We start from the raw sequence: 23,546 nt of genomic DNA on the forward strand, positions 1-23,546 counted from the left end.
ATCTGTAGCTGAAGGAAGCATTTATGGACTCTGAGCTTTTGCAGAAAGTGTTCATAAACATCTTCAACTGCAGCATGTTTTGTTGCTGTGTATCACTCTGGTCTGTTGATGCAGGAAGGGGAGAATATAAGCATTTTTTTGCCTTTCTAATTAATTTTCCATTTGTGATTGTTGACTGTCAATCCAGAGACGCAGCAAAACCTGACATCTACCGCTGATAAAGTAACACTGCTGCACTGAAATAAATGTCTCTTGACTTTAGGGCTGCAACTAACGATTATTTTCTTGATTAATAAATTAGTTGTTTGGTCTAGAAAATGTCGATCGGTGTTTCCCAAAGCCCAAGATGACGTCCTCAAATGTCTTGTTTTGTCCACAACTCAAAGATATTCAGTTTACTGTCACAGAGGAGTAAAGAAACCAGAAAATATTCACATTTTAGAAGCTGGAATCAGGGAAATTTTTTAATTAAAAAATTACTCAAACTGATTAATCGATTATCTAAATAGTTGGCAATTCATTGAATAGTTGACAACTAATTGATTAATCATTGCAGCTCTACTTCATTTAATAGTATTGGTTTGAACACCACTGATACCTCCTAAAAAATTAACATTTCCTCGAGAGGTAAAATGCAAATTTCCCTCATAGTAAATTGTATATGAGAATACACATACATTTGTAAATTATTGATTTTAATTGATTGTCTTATTGATAACATTTTTATGTAGACGAATATTTTTTTTTTTTCAATTAATACAACCACAGAGCTTTTAGAAAAGTGCAGAATAATAGTATGGCTTTTCCTGAAAAAAATGATTATGATTGTGAATTGTGAGAGCAGGGACGATATCATCTGTCAATTTCAGCTTACTCCAGATTTATCGGTATCAGCGTATATGTCAGCATTTGAGGTAATTCAAAAACAGTGTCAACATAAAAGTGTTTGCCCTTTGCAAATGTAAAATCTATGTCTTTAATAACCTAATTTATTAATAACCTCAGAAATGACATGTCATTGGTCCAAAATGAATGTTTTGTTTATCTCTGGAAGATATCTGACGTTTGATTCCCACTTCTAACAAGGCTTGTGAGCCAATAGTAAAACAATGTCAGCATCACGTGGTATCTCTGGGTTGTCAGTGTAGAAAAAACAGATAAATGGCTGAGATAGCCAGTAAGCGCCTGGCAACGAGTTGTTGTGAAGTAAATGCAATGGATCGGGGGAGGGAGAATCTGACATTTACTGGCTGAATGTTATCAATTGTACCTTTAATTGTTAGATCAGTGTATAACATGAGCAATTAGTAATTTCAAGTAATTTATTATTTGAGTGTCTAATAATATCACCACTGAAAATCATGAACTATATGTTAACATTCCCCTTAGGAGGATTTGGATGTGTGCAGCAGGAAAGCCTGGTGTGACTTGACGCCTAAGGAGTGGGTGCCTCTCACCCTGATCAGATAAGAGTAATGGAAGCGATGAAAAGACCCCTGTCTCTGATGGCCACAGCAAAATGGATGTGCTCCCTGAGGTGTACCTCTGGTATCATCCACGCCTGTGGACACAGATTTATTGCCCATTAAAAAGCTACACTGAAATGTACCTCTTAAAATGGTGTGTTTATCCCGTCGAGGAGTCCTTGTAGGAATGAAACGAGACAACCGTGAGCACCGACGGGCTCGGTGCGACAACACGCTGTGAGCCAAGTTCAAATAAGGTTTAATGCCATAAAAACCTAAATTGATCTTTACAATTTCAGTTGAACAAAAATGAACCCCGGATAAAATCAAAATATTCCAAAAATGAACATTTGTACTTACACTATACAGACAGCAATGCTCTTTTTTGTTCCTATGTTACAGGGGAAACTGTTGAAACAAGATTAAGCAAGCAGGAAATCAAAATAGGTACAACCTGCAAGGATTACAAAAATTGGAAATCAAAGCAATCTATAACTATAAGCAATAAATATGACATCTATCTACATGATATCGCCGAACAAACACCAAAAGTAAGGAACAGTATACTTATTGATATATTTCTCTGGAAAAAATTATTGACATTGTTTACTTTGGAGTAAACACGTTTAGTTTTAGAGTTACACGTTAATACACAGCATTTTGCACGAAGGAGTAGAACTAAAACATCAACATAGACCAACTCGGATTTAGTAACTTCCTTATCATACACCTCTCCTCACGTGTGACAGGATCATTTACAGCTGATGGGGAAAGACATGAGATACAGCAAATCAAGAAGGAAATAATTGCCATGTGGTTAGTCGGTGGCACATGCCCTAGTCTAAAAACCCGGCGCAATCAACACAATTTATAACATTTCTTGTGTTGATGGTTTTCAACAGAACATTTTTTAAAGTGATCGCTAAGTCAAAGCACATTTCACCGTTTACTACAAGACTGGATGTTATCCACTTTTACACAAAAGTCAGTCAACTTAAATCTGCTGTACAGTTGGGAAATGTATGACATTTTCAAATGTAGCTCCCACTTCTCATTAAAATTCCAGACGGATTTTTTTTTTATTTATTTTTTTTGCTTTTGGTTTCTCCACTCTTGGTCTTAGGTAAATGAAATTTCCCAGGCTAATTAAAGCCTATTAAAGACAGGTAATGTCAGGGCTGGTGGCAGGACCATGACAAAGTGCTGATAATTGTCTGCCAGACTCACTAAATCCACCTGTCCTGCAATTATCGCTTCCACCTCCCCTCCCTCCTCTCCTGACACATTAATCCACCGCGGGGCCCGCTCGGCAGGCTGATGCCTCAAAGTGCATCCTGCAAACACAGATGTTGGATTTCAGGCTAGTTTAGCATACACATGCCTTATGATGAGTGCAGTAGAACACATTTTAAGGAGCATACGAGGCAGCAGCCAGGTTATACAGGGATGGGTACCTACATATATGTGTAATAATGATTTATGATTGGATGATCATTTTTATTTTGTCATGGGCACATAATCAATTCACTATTCCAATCCCTATAAGAGGAAGATAATAATATAGATTGTGAGCCCCCTATTAATTATTCAGAGCTACTTGAGACTCATTGATCAAGCTAATCTGAAATATTAGACACTGTCCTGTCTGTGGTAACAGGTACAAATGGATATTAGCTCCACTTCCAAGGCAATGAACAGATCATTTGGAGTAATCAGTCAATATGTAGCGACGTTTCAAATGTGAAATATCTAATTTTATGCCCTGTCGAATAACAATTCAAACGTCTTGGTATTGTACTTATTAACATGATTCAAAGTCTTGTCATATTTCATCCCGTAACTGTATTTAAATGAGGTGAGGAAATTGTTTGGCGTCAATGCAGCACTGGCACAGAAGCCAGCGATGCGCCTCCAACTGGGAGGCTCCTTTGCCTATGGTCTAGCCTTGAAGAAAACATCTGGACATCATGCTAATTGGTTTTACGGAGAACATGTGCTGTTGTGATGGGGAGGAGTCACCCAGGGTTGGTAGCTAGCTCTGAATCCCAAGTCAACCCCTAAAACCAAGTCCCTGAACACCTAACGATCTCAAAATCTGCATATACAAAAGTTTTTTTTAACAATGCATCAAATCCCTCCAGAGTGTGTCCCATTATAAACTGCATTTCCTGCAACATGTCTCAGGTATTTAGGGACAAGGAGCTTAGAGGTTGACATTTACAGACAAAAGGTTGATGCGCACTAACAGCTAGATCATCCTGTGGAGGAGTAGGGTGTGTCACTATGGTAGTTGTAGTCAGGGCATACCTTCTGCACCAGTTTGTAGTCTACACTGTAAAAGGCTATATAGATGCATATGACTTTGAAGGGCTTCGAGCACAGCCAGGACACGTGGCTCTGCGTCTGCTCCTGATAGCACACCTTGGACGGGTCGAAGCTGCAGAGGGCAGTCTTCTTGTTGCGGTCCGTCTTCTCGTACTCGATGCGACAGTTGAACGATTTGGTGTCTTTGGTCTCCAGCGTGGACTGCTGGGCAATCTCAAACTCCACCACTTTGGAGGGCGGCACCAGGCTGACCGACACGTTGCCCAGGCCCGTGGAATTGTGGCGGAAGTAAACGCTAAAAGTGCCGTTCCCGTGGTCCACGATCTTCCCCGTGATCAGCAGGTTGAGCTTAACAGTCTTGATGTTGGAGTGGAAGTCCCCCCACCCGAACATCTTTTTGAACTTGCCAGTCTTGACGATGGGCCTGCGTTTAGTTCTGGCCTGTGCACCCTGAGCATCTGTCTGGTTAGATAACCAGTCCCAGAAGTCCTCCATGTTCTGTAAATATGTAATTTCCCTCATGTTGCTCTTGAACCCGGGGGAGCCCCTGGCAAACAAACGCAGGGGGTTGAGGATCCGCGGACTGGCCCCCGTGGGAGAAATCCTCTGTTCGTTATCACTCTCTGCCCACTCGATGAGCTCTGTGGCTCCTCCGTGCACTTTCCTGCATGTGACCTTCAGAGAAAGGAGAGCAAAGGTAGATAGAAAAACAACATTAAGTGACATATTTTAAAACATATTTTTTCATTTCTAGTTTGTTCAAAGAAAGTAGGCTTACAAAAAAGCACAGACCAGACATATTCAACACTGATTGGCAACTTATCTCTGGTGATTGCACTGTAAAAAAAAAAAAAACTCCACAGCAGCAGTACAGCACAAAGGATAAAGAAAACAGCACTTCAGCACTAAAAACAGAGAGGGAGAAAAATCCCACAGTGAACATGGGGCCACCCACTTGTCACACAAGTTAAGATTTACTTTGGGAAACGCTGAACTACAGCAAAGGTACCCTTGGGAAACATTTTGTTTGGTAAACCAAAGCATTACAAGTACTTCAAACAGATGCTGGCACTTCAGTAAGACTGCAGAAGGAGTTCTCAGTCCTTGAAAAAAATAGCATTTCATTGAGAATTAAAAAGCGCAGCATGGCCGCTTGATTCCTTGGCACAATAAAATATATTGAAGGAATCAAGTTGCGTTACTGAACTTTTTGTACTTTCAATAAAACTTTTCTCTTGCCTTGTTATTCACTCATTGTCAAATTTAGTTTCATATGCAGTGTCCATCAATTAGACTATATCTGCCAGATACTGGATGCAGGGACAAATGGCATTGAACCGTAAACTATATAAAGACTATATAGTACACAGCTGCCAATTATGACGTCTCACCGCCTTTTTGTAGCATCAAATAACTAATTAAAACCAAACTTATCAGAACAATTAACACTTGAACATACATCATGGTGATAAGAACTACCTAAAACGACAGAAACCATTTTTGGGAAAAATGTATTCAACGTGTACTTTGACTTTTTAGTTTTCGCTTTTGTTCCATTTGCTAACATGGAGGGGGCGGGGTTTATGACCTATACTGCAGCCAGCCACCAGGTGGCAATCAAGATGTTTTGGCTTCACTTTTGGGGCGCTGTCATGTCTTCAATCTTTATATACAGTCTATGCATTAAACGACAAAACAGCATTCAACTGCTTATCAAAATACTTGTGAACATAGATGCTTATAACTGCTTATATCCCAAAATTCTCACAAAGACATAGGCTACAGCCTACAGAACATTATAAACAATACAATCTTGGTTCTTTACAAAGGAAAAACATGCAAGCAGTGCTATCTTCTTCCTGAAGTTAAAGGAATAGTTTGACATTTTGGGAAATACACTTATTCACTTTCTTGCCAAGAGTTAGATGAGAAGATTGATACACTGTGCGGTACACGGTTAATTTAAGGCTTTGGTGAGTAATTGGTTAGCTTAGCTTAGCTTTGCACAAAGACTAGAAACAAGGGAAACCAGCTGCTGCATGGTGGTAATTTAACGTGTGATCTTCTCGCCTGACTCTCAGCAAGAAAACAAATAAGAGTTTTTCTCAAAATGTCAAACTATTACACTTTAAACTCAAATCTAAATTTCGTAAAAACAGATTTTTTATAATCTGCACAACGTACGACACATTCAAACTTTTTTTCACCTTGCAACGTTTAACTGACTTCACCATTATTTACACAATGAGCCTCACTTGTCAGTTTTGTAACATTTGACATTAATTAACAATAACAATATTCTATTTAAGCCAATGGACTGGCGACAACACTGATCTAAGCAAACAGCCTGTAATGTCAGTAGACAATCCCTTATTTATAGGATGTTAAGGATGCTTGTGTGTGTTGGTGTGGTGGCCGAGGATGCTGGCAGGCCTGCGCAGTACAAAGTGGGCATTCCTTCACAGCAACCGGGATGAAAGAGAAAGGGGGTGAGGTTGGTCAAAGGAGTTTGGATTAAGAAAGAGAGGCATTTTTGGCAAGTGTTAACGGCTGTATATGTGTTCCCTGTGCTGTTGTTCCTTCTCCCTCTCCAGTAGCTCTGCCCAGGTGTGCTGCATTGCTCAACGAGGTGCACCTGGCCTGAGAAGGAAGTGCTTTAAAGCTCCATCTGCCAGCAGCAGAAGGGAGAAGCCTCTGGTGTGAGGACTGCTGGTCATGATGCCTCTCAGCCTACAATTTTGTATAGTCTTCTTTGTATGTCTTTGTTAAAGGGGACCTATTATGCTTTTTCTGCTTTTCCCCTTTTCCTTCAGTGTGTTATACATTTTTTTGTGAATGTAAAAGGTCTGCAGAATTACAAAGCCCAAAGTTCACGCCAAAGGGAGTAACTCTCCCCCACAGAAACACTGCTCCTGAACTGCCTTGATTGAAGTCCTGCCTTTTCTTCCGTAACAAGGTGATGTCACCAAGTAACACATTTTGGCTAGCGACTAGTTTGGCACACCCTCAAACAAAGCTAGTTAGAGCCGGTAGGGGCAGGAGCTCAAACAGAGTGAGGAAGTGCTGCAGCACAGCCGGTATGACAAAAAATTATGTGTTTTTGGGACATTACTGCATGTAAACATGTTCTAGTTGAAACCCAAAATACACCGTATACACCTAAAAATAAGCATAATGGGTCCTCTTTAATAAATCCTATGGATCTGAGTGTTTTTAAAGGTGTCATCTGTGGTTGATTTGGATCAGTGGTGTAGTATTGTTCTCCCCAATAGGGCTGTCCAAGGGTGGGTATAAGTATAACCCCAAGCTATATGTAGTTGCAGTTCCAGTAGTTAAGCACACCAAAATGGCATTCATAGTAAGTTTATTAAATGAATCGCTAGTAGCACCAAAGATGAGTGAAAAATCAAGAAATAACAGCCCGCTTTCATTCCCAGTATGTTAAAAACACAGAGGCTTGGTCACGGCTGTCAGCGTTCGGTATACCGCCACACAAGGCACCCTTTAGCGCCGGCATGAAACACACCGGGCGTTCCATTAACTATAATGTAAACCCATCCGCAGCAACAGCAAACACTCAGAGAGAGTGCGCCGGGTGTGTGGTGTTTTTAGAGCGAAAAGACACATGCAGGGCGGGAAGGAGGGGAGGTGGAATGGTCCAACAAACACAAGGCTTGTGTCCTGTCCTGTGCATTACGTTACAATCAACTGTTCGTTTGTGTCCCGTGTTCACAACGTTCAGTGTCATTTTCACTGTACAAACGCAGTAGTTTTAAGCCCAATCATGTATTTCTTTCCTAAGCCTAACTTTAGTGGTTTTGTTGCCTAATCCTAAAGTGACGCCGAGGAGTAACTCTAGTGGTTTTAATGCCAAAAATAAAGTGATGTGTTGAGAACATGTTCGTATCACTAGTAGCACCAAAGATGGTGAAAAAAATCAAGAAATACGCAACGCAGTATTGGGGAATCATTTTGGATACAGCTGGGCTCATATTAGCATAAAGCTACTAATATTTTAGGACGACTTGTCAGATTACGTGACAATGCAAATCCTCCGGACTTAACATGTTAGCAGGTCTCCCATCGGCGGTGCTATTCTTAGACACCCCTCCCGTGCATATGAACTTTAGCTTGTAATGGTTCCCAACAATAACACAGGCTTCAGTATGGCAAAGCATGTGCTATAAGTGCTAATCCAGGCGCAGCAATGAACTGTGATCCCCGCTTGTGCCTCAAAGCCTTTTAGCTTCAGGAGCGATTCCTGGTCCACTTCAGATAAAGCTTTAATAATTCACGGCAATAAGCTTAGCTAGTTTTATTAGTAATTAGTAGTGCCGGCTTTCCCCAGGCCCGGTTGTCGGGATCACTGAGAGAAGCAGATGTTGAAAGCACTGAGCAGCGGCTGTTTGAATTCTCACTGAGCTGCTGCTGCGTACTACTTCCAGACTAATTATAATTTCGCTGTAAGCCTAACTGAGGCACATGTGTACAAAGCTAACAAACTAGGTCTGTCTGCTGCAATTTGTTTTGTCACACTCACATTCCTATAAAGCTTTCTATTCGACATGTAAAGGGGGCTACATTTTTTATGTTGTGCAACTGTGTGTCTTATAATTAGAGCTTTTCTTTACCGCTTATGTCCCAAGCAGGACGTAATGGTTTGGCCATCTGGATATGTAATGTGAAATCAATGTGTCTCCCACGGACAGTGAGCCTGACCCATCCATCAGCCCTCACAGTGCTTAATTAAGACAGTTGCTCCCTGTAAACATGGATGAATGAGGCAACACTGGAATAATGTCCTTCCATAGTCATTTAATCAACCAGTTCCAGTGGCAGTATTCCCTCACTGATGCTGCCACTTAGTAATACCTCGTGTGAGCTCAGCTGTTAATTTGATTTGACTCTTACAACATCACAATAACAGGCGACGCTGAACATAAAATCTGCGGGCTCCCAACAGGAACATTTCCTCGCTGCTGTGTGAACAAGGAGGACGTAGCACCCGTCTTCCCACCAGCAGCCCGAGCTGCTATATCCGTTACACATTGAGCGTCATGCTGCGCAGCTTAAGAGGTGAAACCAAATTTTGTCTTTCATTGTAAATCTCAGGTGAGCTTTGTATGGGATGATTATAATGGAAATGAGAGCGGAGTTTAAGTATGATGAGCAACTGGGGAAATTGCTGTGACAACAAGGGGATCAGCAGAGGGATATCTAATACTTATATGCCCCGAGAGAGATGAAGCACTGGGAACTTGAAAGCTTGCACTGACACATAGGCTTTGGTTTCCCTCGCTGTCTCCCTGCACACCAGCACACACACATACATTTAACGCACCTCGTTCATTTAGGTGGAAGTCTCTTAAAAACAGACTAAAGGAATCCGAGTTTTTGTACGAGACGCTGTGAGAGAAAAAAAAAAAGAGGCAAGGTCTGATGAAGGAGAATCTACAAAAGCTTAATTAAGATTTCTTAATCGGTGCTGCTGTGCTAGAGGCGTTTCAGGGCGACTTGAAACAAGACATTATTATGATAATAACTGTAGACTTATGGAGCTGAAAACACCAGACCTCATTTCAACAGCACTAGTGGCAAACGTTGCGAATATCTGTCTGTGTGCTTCTTCCTTTTCCTGCATGTCCAAAACAAAAACACAGAGAGGTGCATGAACCTCACAGCCCCAAGCAGAGATATTACATCTATACACCACAGCAGTCAAACGTATACGTGGCTTATAAAAGAGTAATGATGCAGCCGTTAACATGAAGGTGGGCGAACTATAAATGCTGAATAATGAAATCTGACAAACAATACAGAAGCTGCTTTTGGTGGATGTTTCCAGTTAATATTTCTTACATTTATTAATCATCATTTTGCACTGACGGGTAGAGTGTTGCTGTAATTTACAATCTGTAATCTCAGGACCAAAAACAAAGTGTTGCATTGTGAGATTGTTTGCAAAAAAGTTATGTCATATAGGCCAGGTTATGAATTTTAAACCTTCAAATAAATTCAGATGCACAATTGGCTGTAAGTAAATATAGCGGATTAATGAACAAAGAAGAAGATCATGAACAACAAAATCCTCAAAGTCTAAGCTGTCATAGCTTTGGTTAGCAGATGTAAATTACCTATACATCTCCAGCCTTTTATCTTACTTCACAAGCAATTATTGCATCTCTTTTTTTTATGATGTCGGAAGTACATTTACAGCTGCGTACAACTCTCTGCACCTTGGTTGTGGGATTAACTGCAAAGTAGAAGAAGGTGCCTCCTTCATTTTTAAGGTCTTTTCACAAACTGCCTTGAAGAAAACCTGTTAATGTTGCATAAAATCTGACTTCAGCCTTTGAAGTGAAGTATTTCATAGACATTAAATGGTATGGGCTGTGTGATTCTCCTTTAAAGGGGACTTATGATGCTTTTATGCTTTTTCCCTTTCCGTTAGTGAGTTACATCGTTTTTTGTGCATATAAAAGGTCTGCAAAGTTACAAAGCCCAAAGTCCAACCAAAGAGAGTTACTCTCCCCCACAGAAACACTGCTGCTGAAACACCTTGCTTGAAGTTCCGCCTTTTCTTCTGTAACGTGGTGATGTCACCAAGTATACATTTGCATAACACCTGCCTAGCTGCTGCAGCACAGTCGGTATGAGAAAAGTAAAGTGTTTTTTGAACATTAAAGCATGTAAACATGTTCCATGTTACAAGTATGAATGAATGCAATGAGCACAATAGGTCCTCTTTAAAATACTACTGTTATATGTTTCTATGTATTTCCATGTATGTATCAGTTTGAAATTGATTTTATTTGCAACAATTTTTAATATAGCTTAATAAATGTCCCCAGTATAGTTCAACGATCGTTTGTAAAAGCTCCATCCTTACGCCACATGTAGCCTACAGTATATTTGATTTAATGTTGTGTCAATCAATACTATCCAGAGGTATTAGTGGAAGTTAAATACTGACAGTGGTCTGGGCAGCAGCGAGCCACACACTGAGTCAGGATGGATCAGCCTCGACATTCATCTGTAATGAGCATTATAGAGCTGGCTGCCTGCTTGTCCCGTGGGTAGACATATCTTTTAGAGGCCTGACATAAAGGTAATTGCCACAGTGACCAGAACTAGCCTCTAGAAAGTTATTAAGAAGCCAGTGACATCTGGCTTCTGGATCATCTGAAGAGATGCCATTAAAATGCATTTGCGGTGAGCAGCCGGCGACATTGTGCTCGGCTGTGATGGGTTCTGGGCCGCGGGCGAGGCTGCAGCGCTGTTTTGATGCCGACGATGGGATCTCTCTCAACCTGGCATGGTTGACAACGTGGCCCCCACTCATGATCTGCTTTTCTGTTTTTTTTTGTGTGTTTTGTGTGGGAACATCCTCATCACCAAGTTCCTTGTATCAGTCAGCAAAAATAATCTTTTTTTTTCCAGCACATAAGGTTTGGATATGCGTCTGGGGGAAATTGGTTTCAGGCATCTTCCTCACAATAAACAAAATGGGCAATTAACCTGCTCATCAGTGCAAGCGGAGCTGTTCCAATGATGCACTCCACTGTTCTTCATGGATTTATCTGTGCAAATTGACCTCACTTTGGTGGTGCAATTCATTTCTCTGCTAATTTTCTGTGTCTGAAGCTTCATTAACTTGATGCACTTCCGCGTAGTAAAAACCTGGACGTCCCACGGAAATTACACCGGCTTCACCACCGCCTATATTGCAGCACAACACCTGCCGTATTATAGTTGCTCAGCCGCTATACTGCTAGCATTAGACTGACGGATTGACTGCAGCCTCTAGCTTTCAGGCATCCAACATGACAAGCGGCTCCGCTCACATTAAAACCATTCTCAATCCCCTTGCCCCGCGTCCTTCCCCAGCCATCCTCCTCCTGATGTTACGGGGCATATCATTTGTAATGATTCACACCCAGAGCCGGTTCCAGGAGAGAAGGCCCCGGAGGCGCTTAGGCAGCCCAGAGCCGGGAGTCTACACGCTGCCGAAGAATAGATTGGTGCTCTGATCGCTGGAACAGCCTCACGCTCCAGAGCCATCACTTTTAATCAGAGGCCGTCCAGGGAAACACATGGCAGGTGCTTCAGCTCTGTGGTGGATCGCAACAGCAAATCCACACCGGGGGCACCTTACCAATCACAGAAGGCTATGGTTAGTGTGTGTGTGTGTGTGTGTGTGTGTGTGGTGTGTGTGTGTGGCATATCTACTCCCCTCCAGTATAATCCTTTTGGCCATTACCACCTGACCCCTGCGAGAATGAGACAGACCACAGCCTCTAATATCTTAACACTCCTGCTTAAGATGTTATGGATCCAATATTGAATTTGTGGCTCATCATTTAACATTCTTGGGATAATTTGTGGTAAATATTAAGTGCAGCCAGTATCTCATGTACTATTACATTTGGAGCCTAGTAAGGGTGAGATATATTTATTTTCTTATTACTAGGGCTGGCAAAGTTAACGCAATAATAGCGCAAATTCGTTTTAACGACACTAATTTCTTTAACGCATTAACGCAATCGATCTTTCAGAGGTTGTAGCGGGCTCAGTTTTAAAGGTAGAGAAAAGATACTGGCATCATATGGAACTACTGCATAAAACACGAGGAATCCGCTGGTACCAATCATGCCATACTTGTTGTGAAGGAGGCTAAATAATGCTCCAAACTTGCGCTAAATTTTTCGAGGAAAAACTGCCATGGCCATTTTCAAAGGGGTCCCTTGACCTCTGACCTGTGAGCATTTCTGGACAATATTTGTCATTGTTTTGTGTTGTTATTTGATTTCCAATAATAAAGGGTAATAAATACTTGACAAAGCTCCCTTTAAGGTAAATTTTGAACAGATAAAAATTGATTAATTAATAATGAATCGTGATTAACTATGGACAATCATGCTATCAATCACAATTAAATATTTTAATCGATTGACAGCCCTACTTATTACATCATATATACCATACAATGCATATATATGTGGTTGTGCAATGGTCACGCCAACCTTCGAAGGCCTTAAAACTCACCCTGTCGACACCTCTGTACGTTAACACCAAAACCGGCTTCTCACTGTCTTAACATCTTGTAGAGGTGTTGATGGTGAGAGGAGAGGGAACTGTGAGCTCTAATGAAAGTGGTGCTGACGTTTTCATTACTATGATCACCAGTTCTGCATCTCTCCACAGTACATAGATTCCACCTCTTACTGTTTCACTATCTGCTGGAAAAACCTGAAGAGCGTGCATCACATTGTCGTCATGAAACATAACATGTAACAAGCGTACTAGCGCTATCACAACACTCAGGTAGAGGAGAGGTGAGGCGGCGTCCATTATCAGAGGGAGTGAAATTAAAAGCACAAGCTGTTAACATCAAACTGCGCACAACATTAGTGTAATATTTTTTGCAAATTTGGTGTCTTGCATCACATTAAATGCAATCCACTCCACATTAAAGGTGCGATGAATACTGTTACCAACATTATCTAATGAGACAAGTTTATCTCATGATGACTGCCGAGGAATATCAGTCGCTCCAACGCCATCCAGCCACACAGTAAAACATAAACGAAGCCTCTGGGCTCGGTAAGGTGTGCGATGATCAAATGCAGTGTAACGCAAGCCTAAAAATTGTAAAAATTAAGCAGGCTAATGGAAATATTTTAAATTGCTAGAGTGAATTAAAATAAGACACTACAATTTCCTACCTACTGTAATTCATTATCAATGTTTGAAAATGTATTGTTTTCTTTCAGCAGTATTGCCAGATGATGAGTTTTATGTCAGCAAGCATTCATCTTGTAGAAGTGTCCTTGAGCCATGCAGGTGTGTTCCATTACTGCCATACTATATAGTATGCCAGAAAAAGATTTAGTATGTCCCAATACATAGTATGTCAATATCTATGTAAATGCAGTATGCCAAAAATACCAGGATGTATTACTGCAGCCGGTCGCATTCTCCTCATTATAGTACAGTATGTCCCATTTGTATGCATACTGCATGCAACAGTACGTAATTTGTAAGGGAAGCTGCAGTAAAAGTACAAAAGAAAAAAGTATACAATTTGGAACGCAGCAGCTCCACAGCTGTTGATCTGACGCTGTGCCTGACCTCTGACCTCTCTTAGAAGTTAAAAGACAATGAAAGCCTTGATAGAGATCAAGAGGTCTAAATGCTGTCCACTGCCTTCTTCAAGATTTTTTTTTTTTTTTTTTTTTAACAACAAAACAGTGCAGGCGAGCAACCTACATAAATGGTCAAATTAAACAACAACAGCTTTCGGTAACACTTCATTTTACAGGTCTGCAAATTTCATGGTAATTTGGTGATAATTAGCAAGTAACCTATTTGAAATTTCTTTGGAATCAAAAATTACTTTAATAATTATATGCTAAAATAGCATATAATCGTTAAAATAGGGCCTTTGAGAAGCGGCTGCGTGCTGCTCTTCATCGGAGATGGAAGACTAAAACTAATAGATGACACTTCTGATCAGGCACAAATCTCACCATTGTTAGCTAATGTAATGATTCAGGGAGTTTTTTCTAATTATTATCTATTTATCAGCAGACATGGAGTCCCATCAAGTCCCAAGAAAAGACAGCAAAACTTTTGCTAAATTTTGAGGTAATATTGGGCTAATTTGGCAGTAATTCCAAAGAAATTTCAAATAGGTTACTTGCTAATTATCACCCAATTACCATACAATTTGTTTAGTGTTACCCATCCTTCTTACACTGTTGCCCCAGCATGAACACAAACAGACAAACAATAAAACACAAAGTGGAGAAATTTTCAATAACTGCTAAATGCTTAGTGAGCAAATGAAGCTCATTCTACAGGCTATTGCTGCTCAAGGAATTATAAATATGCTTGTCTCTGTCCATGCATGTCCTGATTTTATTCTGACTCAAATACAGAATGTCATAAAGTTATAATCCACATGTAGCTCATATATTAAACTAAAATGAACTGAATGTTTAGGAGCCTGTCTTTGCACACATGTTGTGGCAACATATTATGTGTCTGCTCATGTCACTCAGAGCGGCTCACATCTTATGATTAGCATAAATTACAGCAAGTAACATAACCCTCCCGTGGCTAGCATAAATCCTACGATGTGACTTATTAGTCATGTTTATATAGTGTCAGTGTTTTTCTGTTCCTGCTCAGTCTCACCATCCTCTCCTCCCAGCAGCCGACACTGACTGAAATCATGCCTTATTTGGACATTGGTGGACTTCTATTTGTTTTCGTAGTGAAGCATTTAGAGAGTATTTCTCTACAGGAGGCAGTACACTAAACTGCACAAATCACACACAATTACCTCAGCTGCAGCGCGGAAGCTGCCAAAACACAATTGCAGAAACGTGTTTCAGTGTTTCCTATATAAACGGGACAAATTACAGGAAATTATGCCGCATTTAGCTCCGACCTTGCTGACATATTTTGTTTGGATGCTAAGCAGCGTCTCCTGTTAGAGCATTCCTACCAAGAGCTCTCAAAGTATTACATCAACTCAGCCGCCTGCAACATAGGAACTGGTCTAAAATCACCCTCACGGCTTTCATGTCATCTGCATCATCTATTTTTCTGTTGGGTAAAATAAAGATATTTTGACAAATCTTTTTGCAACAGAAATCTGTTAGACACAAACATTTTCCATCAGTGTCGTAATGCAGAGAAAGTTGGAGTCAAATAGGTGTCAAAATGCAAGGAAACCAGGACATACCTTGTGTAAACCAACCACAATTTACAGGCGACAGTACTTGAAGCAAACCAGTGCCAATATCGCACAGTTGTTGTTGTCTTACTGCTTCAATATTAGGACAACTCGTCCCAGTTGTCACTTCAGACTGTTGTTGTTGTTACTGTTAAAATACTACTGCTGATACTACTGAAATACTTATACTGCCAAAACAGCACTTCTACTACTGAAATGCTCCTACTAATACTACTAATTAGATTAGACTAGATTAGATTGAACTTTATTGTCATTGCACATAGTACAAGTTTTGCATCTAACCAGAGTGCAAACTAGTAAAGTACTGTAGTAAGTAATCCCATATCATCCCATCCCTATCCTGCACAGTACCTGAGTAAATGTACTCAATTACATTCCACAGCTGTTTACAGCTGTTTAAAGCAAGAAAGCTATTTATTGGTTGCAAAAATCTAGGATGCAATGAACTATTTATTTCTCAGTAACCTTTTTTTTTATAGATCAAGGAAGAGAGCTTTATGATTTTGTGAACATTTACTGTGGATCCAACGCTTTCCTTGCATGAAAATCAATAAAAATCAAAAGTCACAATTTACAATAGTGTGCCTCCATTCTCCACCTCCATCAGTGTCGAGGCCCGGCGGGTGAAAATCGGGTGTGGGAAATTTAAATGCAGTGATGATGTCAGGCTTTCAGAAAGTGTTGGCAAAGATCCCACTAGGAGAGAAGAAGAAGAAGAAGAAGAAGAAGAAGACGAAGAAGAAGAAGAAGAAGAAGAAGAAGAAGAAGAAGGAGAGCGAGGAGGGGCTCTGGGACGAGAGCCTCCAGGTAATCTGGATACTTGTGTTATCTCAGCACCTGCCACATGTGACAGCAGCAGCAAAGCCCCTGAACACTTCACTTTTAGGCAGGCGTTACCTTTCAACGCATCATCAGTTTCATAATCCCCTTACATGGTCAGAGCGCCAACTCTAGCGCTGGCTCCTGACACCTGCAGCACACCTCCAACGTCTGATAGCAGGGATTCAGGAGGATAATACCACAAAAGCACATTGGACTCAGTGTAATTATCATTCTCTTGACCAATTTTTAACACCTTCTACTTTGTACAACAATGGTAGTCATGCTTGTAAAACTGCTCAGCTAATACTCGAGGAGGCACGGTGTGCTTCAGGGTGCCAGTTTTAGTCTTTCATCTCAGGAAGACGTAATCTAAATGTTTCTCTCACTGAGCTTTCTGTGTGTGACAACTTCAATTTTGTGTTTTCTTCTCTTCACATCCACCGCTGCAAATGATACAGGTGTTTTATTAAAAAAATGTTTTCACTTGATTTGCTCTAACGTACGTCCGCTAAATGTGACAGAGCAAATGTTTCTGTTCTCAGAGCAGATTGCGCCTCGGCTGATTTCACAGCAACAGCTGCCTTTGAAGAAGAAACAAGAGTGGGGAAGACGTTGCTTCCTTTCTCTCCGAGTGGCTCTGAAGACAGGTACTTCACAGGAAATACACAAAGACAGAGGGGAGCTGACAGTGCTTTGTTAGGGCTGGAAATGACAAGCTGGAAAAGAAAGGCCTCAAAGCCCGGAGGCAGAGGAGAAAAAATGCAAAAAAAGTGAGAATAATCAGAGAGGAGATTTATTGTGCTTATTCAAAAGCTGTCACACCTTTTTTCCTTTTACAGGAAAGCAACACAGTTTTAATTAAAGAGGTCAATCATTTTTCCCGAGCTCTGACATGTGGTGTGATTGCCTTCTCAGAAGCACCAAACAAGGTGGTAATTAAGAACTTTACATGTCAGGGCAACAGAGTCTCACGGCAGTTCGTGAAATAGTCACGAAATGTAATCTATTTTATTCCTTTATTATTATTCCACAATTTCTTCTGTGACGCTCAGCACGACATTCGACAATGTAATTTTCGCATGTTTTCCTACGAATGTCCAGCAGCACGTGACACGCATGTCAATTTCCGCTCCAGTCTTTTCAAAATAAAACTACTTAGTAAGGTTTAGGAAAAGATGGACTTAATTAGGCTTAAGCAACAAAACTACTTAAACTACTTAAAAGCCGTAAATTAAATACGGAAGTTATGTGACAAAAACTACTTAGTTAGGTTTAGGAAAAGATCGACTTGACTTGGTTAGGTTTAGGCAACAAAACTACTTAGTTAGGTTTAGGAAAAGATCTATGCGGCGTTCACCGCTATTTATTGTACTTCCTGGTTTACAATTATGTGGATTACGGAAGAATTTAGTTTGTGCTGACATCACGAAAAAAAAATGGCAAATTTGTGTCTATGTACACAAATCAATACATTAAATTTTGTGACTATTTCTGTGAAGTGGCAGAAACTTTGCTTCTGTGCCTCTGGAGTCGTGGTTTTATGTGACGACGCGGCTGATCGTGATGTATTTAAACATAAACAGAGAACTCGTGGCTGAACAGCAACAAGACAGCTACTGCAATATTTGATTTAATAAAAGACAAAGTGACACCTTGATTCCTCAGACAATATTCCATCATCATCCACAGACACAATTCAGACAAAACACCTGCAGTATATGAACTGATCTCTTTTGTTGCGGCACAGCGGTGGAAGGCGATGCAGACAGTAAAAAGAGCTGCTTAACAGCAAGGTTGTGCTTCAGAGAGTGTGCTGGGTGTTTCTGACCCTGCAGAGCGGTAATGACAACGCTATAAGGTAGCGGAGCCTCCAGATCCAACATTGCCTCAGGCTGCACATCGCCCATAAAAATTCATAGCTGTGGACCAAGAACAGGAAACTCAAAATCATATTAAACATAATGTTTCCTGCACCAGAGCCCGCCACAGTGGGTGCGACTGCTCAGAACTTCACTAGTTCACATCACGAGAGAAGCTGGGGGGGAAGTAATCACGCTGCTCATAATTGTTTGAGTTAAGTCTTTAATGGTCCATCCAGCAGCCAGATTATGGTCATTGTCGATGCAAAGGGCAATTGCGTCACACCTATCAATCATTTGGAACTTCCCTCTTTTCATTCCAGGACCTTTATCATGGATTTATTGCCAGCGCGCACACAATTATGATTGATGATTGGAAAAGGAATAGGTTGCAGGGCTCAATGCAGTCGATACAACCTGTAGTAGCTGCGAGATACATTTGAGGGATTTAACGCGCAGGAATGGCAACCTTTTCCTTCAGAGGTCTGAGACGACATACAGGCCGAGGACTGCAAATGCCACAGACACTATTGTTTATGAGGGATTATCTAGTCAAGCCTTCTGGCTGGAAAGATTGTGACCCCAATATGAGCGCAGATACACATCAGCACCATGTAAGAGCTCAAATGATTCCTGGAAGGACCGCGCATGCATACAAGGCCCCCTTCACTCCGTCAATCCAATGTTTAATCACTTCCACAGACATTTCTACTGGCCTGCCTGCCGTTTTCTCTCATATTTTTCTCTCTCCACCCAATTTCTCTGCTGGGTTTTTGAAGACTTAAGTTCCACTCTTTTTTTTTTTCTCTCTTTCTTACAAGGCAAATCCTGGGAGAGGTTGATGTGAAGACCAGGCAGAGCAGGGATGTGAAGAATATAAACACAATTTTTTTTATTGTCCAGAGGGAAAGGGGGTGGAGGGGTTGGGTGGTGGGGGGGGGGGGGGTTGGGCGGTGGGGTCTGTAAAAGAGACGAGGACCTTATCACAGCCCAGCAGCTCTGTAATTCGCCGCCATGATAAAGTGGCAGCACGGAAAACCTTACAAGGCTGGCACAATCCAAAGACGGATTAGGTTTTTCTGACATAAGCTTCCTGAAAAACTAATCAATCAGCCCATGCAGCATTATCAGAAGCGTGAGATTAAAGAGCTGCTCCTAATCCCCCCACTGTACATTTTATTACTCTTCCCAGTGTTAGTTGCCTTTAAATATACAATAAATAAATAATAAAAGCAAACCTAATTGAGCGTGGGGAAGGGGAAAAGGGTTAAAGAGCCCTTAGAGAGGGAATTTATGTAGAATTTGTGTTTTGTTATGAAGACAGGGATAAAACTGTTGTCCTTGCCAGAGCCCTTTTCTGACTTTGAATAGAGACTCGGCGTCTCGCTCCGGCACTGCAGAGAAAAAATACAATCTTTTACAATAACATTAGCGGCTAAAGCTGAACCGCATCGACTTCGACTTTCTTGTTATTTCCCACTTTCATGAACAGATAAATAATCAGGCGACTACATGTTAATAAATTAATAAATAACTGTTGGAAGTTAATGCTAAATCCTTTGGGGAATGACTTGTAATCCCTTAAATCAGTGCACATCAAAGTTGCGGGGATGAACTCCGAGCGTGTAGCGGATCCAGAGGACAAGACGCGTCCGGCTTTACGAGTAACCAGCTAAGCTTTGTCTCTTTAATGCGTCACACCCTTCTTATGAGGATGCTCGGTCCGAACCGAGCTGGGAGGCGTTTACGCTAACACAGGAGGTAGATATACATTTAACACCGCCGCTGATCCTCCTGGCATGGGCCACATAGATGCTTTGTCGTGACATAGCATTACCAAAGAGCTCTCACCCCGGCAATAAAGGCGTAATAGACCTTGTCAACGTCTTCTCACACTTAATCCCGAGCAGCGTTGGAAAAACCCACTTTCCCTGCATGCAATCTGCGGGGCAGGACAGGCGGCAGAGAGCAGCGGCTCTCAAGTATGTTTTTATCTTCATCTACATTGTTCTGCTGTCATTGCACACGGGATAACTGCAGCAGATGTCATGGGGAAGAATGGATTCTCCCAGGATGGCTTTGACCCTCTTATTTGTCCCTGGGGTATGGCACAGATGCTCGGGCCGGGGTTACATTTTCACCGTTTGATTCATGTTCTGGGTGCTTTCTGTAACGAGTGTGTATGAAGACGCAAGAGGAAAAGAAAAGAAGAAAGTGTTTTGGCTTCTTGTTTTGGGTGATGCGGCCACAAGTATGTGAGACTAAAGGCTGCTATAGAGTAGACACTGAACCTCTACTTGAAACGATGAAAATGTACCCTTTTGGTGGTGCAGTTGTCTGAGGTGCATCCTGTGACGCCACGGGTTGAAATATCACCCCAATCACATCATTACAGTACTCACAGCAAACTAGACAGACTAAGAAAAAAGTTGTTTGCAGCTCAAGAAGTTTAGTGCCCATTTCATGCTTTCATGCTTGGTATTTAAACATTTTCTCCCCCTTTGGAAGGTGGGGGAATATTGATAAGGGCCAGTATGTCCCCAGTCAGACAGCGGTGGGTCTGCTGGGAGGGAAGAGCCACTGAGGCATATGAAGAGAGCCTCTCCAGGGAGGTAGCCTGTCTCTCTCTCTCTCTCTCTGGAGGCAGAGCTCCCAACAGGCACAAGGCCGATTACAACAGCAGCCGGAGCAGACAGCACTTTGCCGCTGCATCTGCACAGTTCAAGGCTATCTCTAAAGAAGCCCTCTTTTGAGGATGGCGCAGATGTGAAGAACTTCTTCAATCACATGGCATTTTCTGTTCATGTCTGATCACGGCAAGAGTCCGTAAAGCAAGGATGATCTCGATAAAACCCACACACACACACTGAAAAAAAAAAAAAAAAAAAGACCTTTATATTTCCCTAAAGCTTATGATCTTCCTTTGGAGAGCTTATTCCTGCAATAATAACAGATTTAAACTACAGAAATATTCTGTCAAGAAGCTTTAGGCAATGAATCTCTGGTAAATGCTAATAATTTCACATGTAGTCACATTGTGTAAGTCATAAAGGAGGAACAGCGCAGGCTTTGAAAACCTGTGGGTTCTGCAATTTTCACCCATTGTTCTCAGTTGTCTCTTCTTTTTTTTTAGTACGGCGAAGACACTTCGCAGGTGTCGAGGGTTCAACACAGAGGTCAAACCTTGTTCAAGCCCAGGAGCAAAATAAATGAAAAGGATTGCTAACCACAAATATCATGTGATATAGCTGAATAAATGGATAGACAGTTGGTTTATGTTAGTTTCGCTGAGCCATAAGTGACAGAAGCAGGACACCAAGGCTGTAATATAATACATAAAAACACACCACAATGAGAAAAAACTATAAACTCTGCAAGTAAGCACATCAATAAATGCTGGTATATATTCAGTGAATATTACATTTATTTTTTTAAACTACATGAACTCCACTTCTCAATTAATACTGCATCTAATGTAGTACTGAAGAATTGTTCATTAGAATATAATGAGCATTATGCTCACATTAATGTAATGTAAATGTTCTGTATTATTGTACAAATATAAATGCACTAATATTTATTTTTATATCAAAATATTTGCTAAGAAGTCACAATACCAAACATGAAAAATGCTATTAGGGGAATTAACTGCATATTATATTATACATTATGTCTATTGACAAAGTCACAGTCTGTTCTGCAAAATTAAATCCAATCAACTCTATGTCTCTAATTTTTTTTTCATAAGCTGCAGAAATGATATATGACCATATTTGTAGAGGAGCTGAGGTATCATTTATTTTTATAAATGTTTAAAAATCATGTGCATTAAAATAGGGTATTTTGGTATTTTATTAAATAAATTAAAATAGCACAAATCAAGCTTATCCCCTGTAAGACTTCATGAGTTCATGTCGACTGATGAGTATGACTGTGTCCACTAAAATTATGAGATGCCAGAAATGTATTGAATTGTCATTTGTCATTATGTGGTGATTAATTGATAAATCTTACATTGCATGGGCTATATGATGCAGATTTACAATACCTGACAAAAAAACAAAATATATATACATAAATATATAAAACGTTTACTGAGACAAACAAATATCTTGTAATTCAGCAGAATAATAATAAAAAAAGCAGACAGCACATTAAAGCCACTTCCTGTCTCTAACTTTCTCTTTAAAGCCTCCTTTAGTCACACACACACACACATATTTCTACATATTCTCATCCAACCATCTCACAGCTCACCTGGTGCAGGAGGAAAAGAAACAGGAATGTTTGCAGAGCTCTCATCTTCTTTGACTTCTCGGTTTTTTATTCAAAATGAGCGGCGCTTTAAATCCTCTCTGGAAGATTTGGAGAGGAACAGACGCACATGCTGCTGAAGCATTGCTGTGATCACCTGCGAGAAAAGTGGAAATATATTACCATCTTAAAACCCCTTCATTATAAATGTGGGAGGATTTGACAATTGTCAAAATGTACAATTATATATAGCACAAATGTCATATTAAATCACTCTATTTCCACAACATCTCTTACTAAAAGGCAGGAAAAGGGTATTCAATATAGGCTCTATATACCTACACAAATATACTATGAACTGTGCTTATCTTTGACCTGTTAAAATCTATTATTGCTTGGTACTTTTTCCTCATTTGCCCACAATCTTATATCTTTAGAAGAAAATAAAAACTTTTTCTTACCTTTTTTTTTTTTTTTTCAAATGCAATACCTCACTTAGTTGCAATCATCCTTGTTCAATCCAGAAAAAAAGAGTCTTAAATCCTCTTAAACGCCTCTCAGGATGTTGAGTGGATTTTCCCTGAGCAAGTGGGACACTTTGGTGTTTCTCTACAAATAAACGACTACATGCAGTAGAAACACTCCTCTAAGTTGCGAATCGAGCCCAAACCGAAATACACTGGACACTATATTTCCCCCTGCAGCAGGTATTAGCCTAATGAAATGACGATGCAGTCAAGTCAGACAAGCAGTCCGCTCGATGTGCGCTCCTCTTTCAGCTCGACTTGATCTCACTCAGTGCGCAAAATCCTCCGCTGCGCGTCTGGAGACTCCAAGGTCGGCGCGCATCCGAGCAGAGAGTCAGAAACCAAAAAGATCTGTGAAGTCTCACTCTCTCCGTCTAGGAGACAAGTAAGAGGCTGGATGTCACTGTTATCACGTTTTGTTCAGCAATACGTCCACGAGGTTAACCCTTTAAACGTGTACGCTATAGTGGTAGTTTTCACTGTGTTTTTATTTCTCACGTTAGAATAAACGTATAGCCAAGGCTGCTCT

General features: G+C 40.8%; 1 protein-coding gene across 1 annotated transcript; it reads right to left on the reverse strand.

The window, feature by feature from the left end:
- Positions 1 to 1,709: 1,709 nt before the first annotated feature.
- Positions 1,710 to 22,643, reverse strand: nxph2a (neurexophilin 2a). Its single transcript, XM_074659760.1, has 2 exons — positions 22,494 to 22,643; positions 1,710 to 4,466 (listed from the first exon to the last, which is right to left on the reverse strand). The coding sequence occupies exons 1-2, from the start codon at positions 22,536 to 22,538 to the stop codon at positions 3,720 to 3,722; spliced, it is 792 nt and encodes a 263-aa protein (XP_074515861.1). The 5' UTR covers positions 22,539 to 22,643; the 3' UTR covers positions 1,710 to 3,719.
- Positions 22,644 to 23,546: the final 903 nt, after the last annotated feature.

The sequence above is a fragment of the Sebastes fasciatus genome, chromosome 14 (assembly GCF_043250625.1).
Source record: "Sebastes fasciatus isolate fSebFas1 chromosome 14, fSebFas1.pri, whole genome shotgun sequence".
NCBI classification, from domain to species: Eukaryota; Metazoa; Chordata; class Actinopteri; order Perciformes; family Sebastidae; genus Sebastes; species Sebastes fasciatus.

Bases quoted from the DNA above. Each gene is read 5' to 3' on its own strand.
- nxph2a (XM_074659760.1), bottom strand. From the start codon at position 22,538: ATGAGAGCTCTGCAAACATTCCTGTTTCTTTTCCTCCTGCACCAG. The intron at 4,467-22,493 runs GTGAGCTGTGAG...CTTTCTCTGAAG, and splicing joins TTCTTTTCCTCCTGCACCAG to GTCACATGCAGGAAAGTGCA.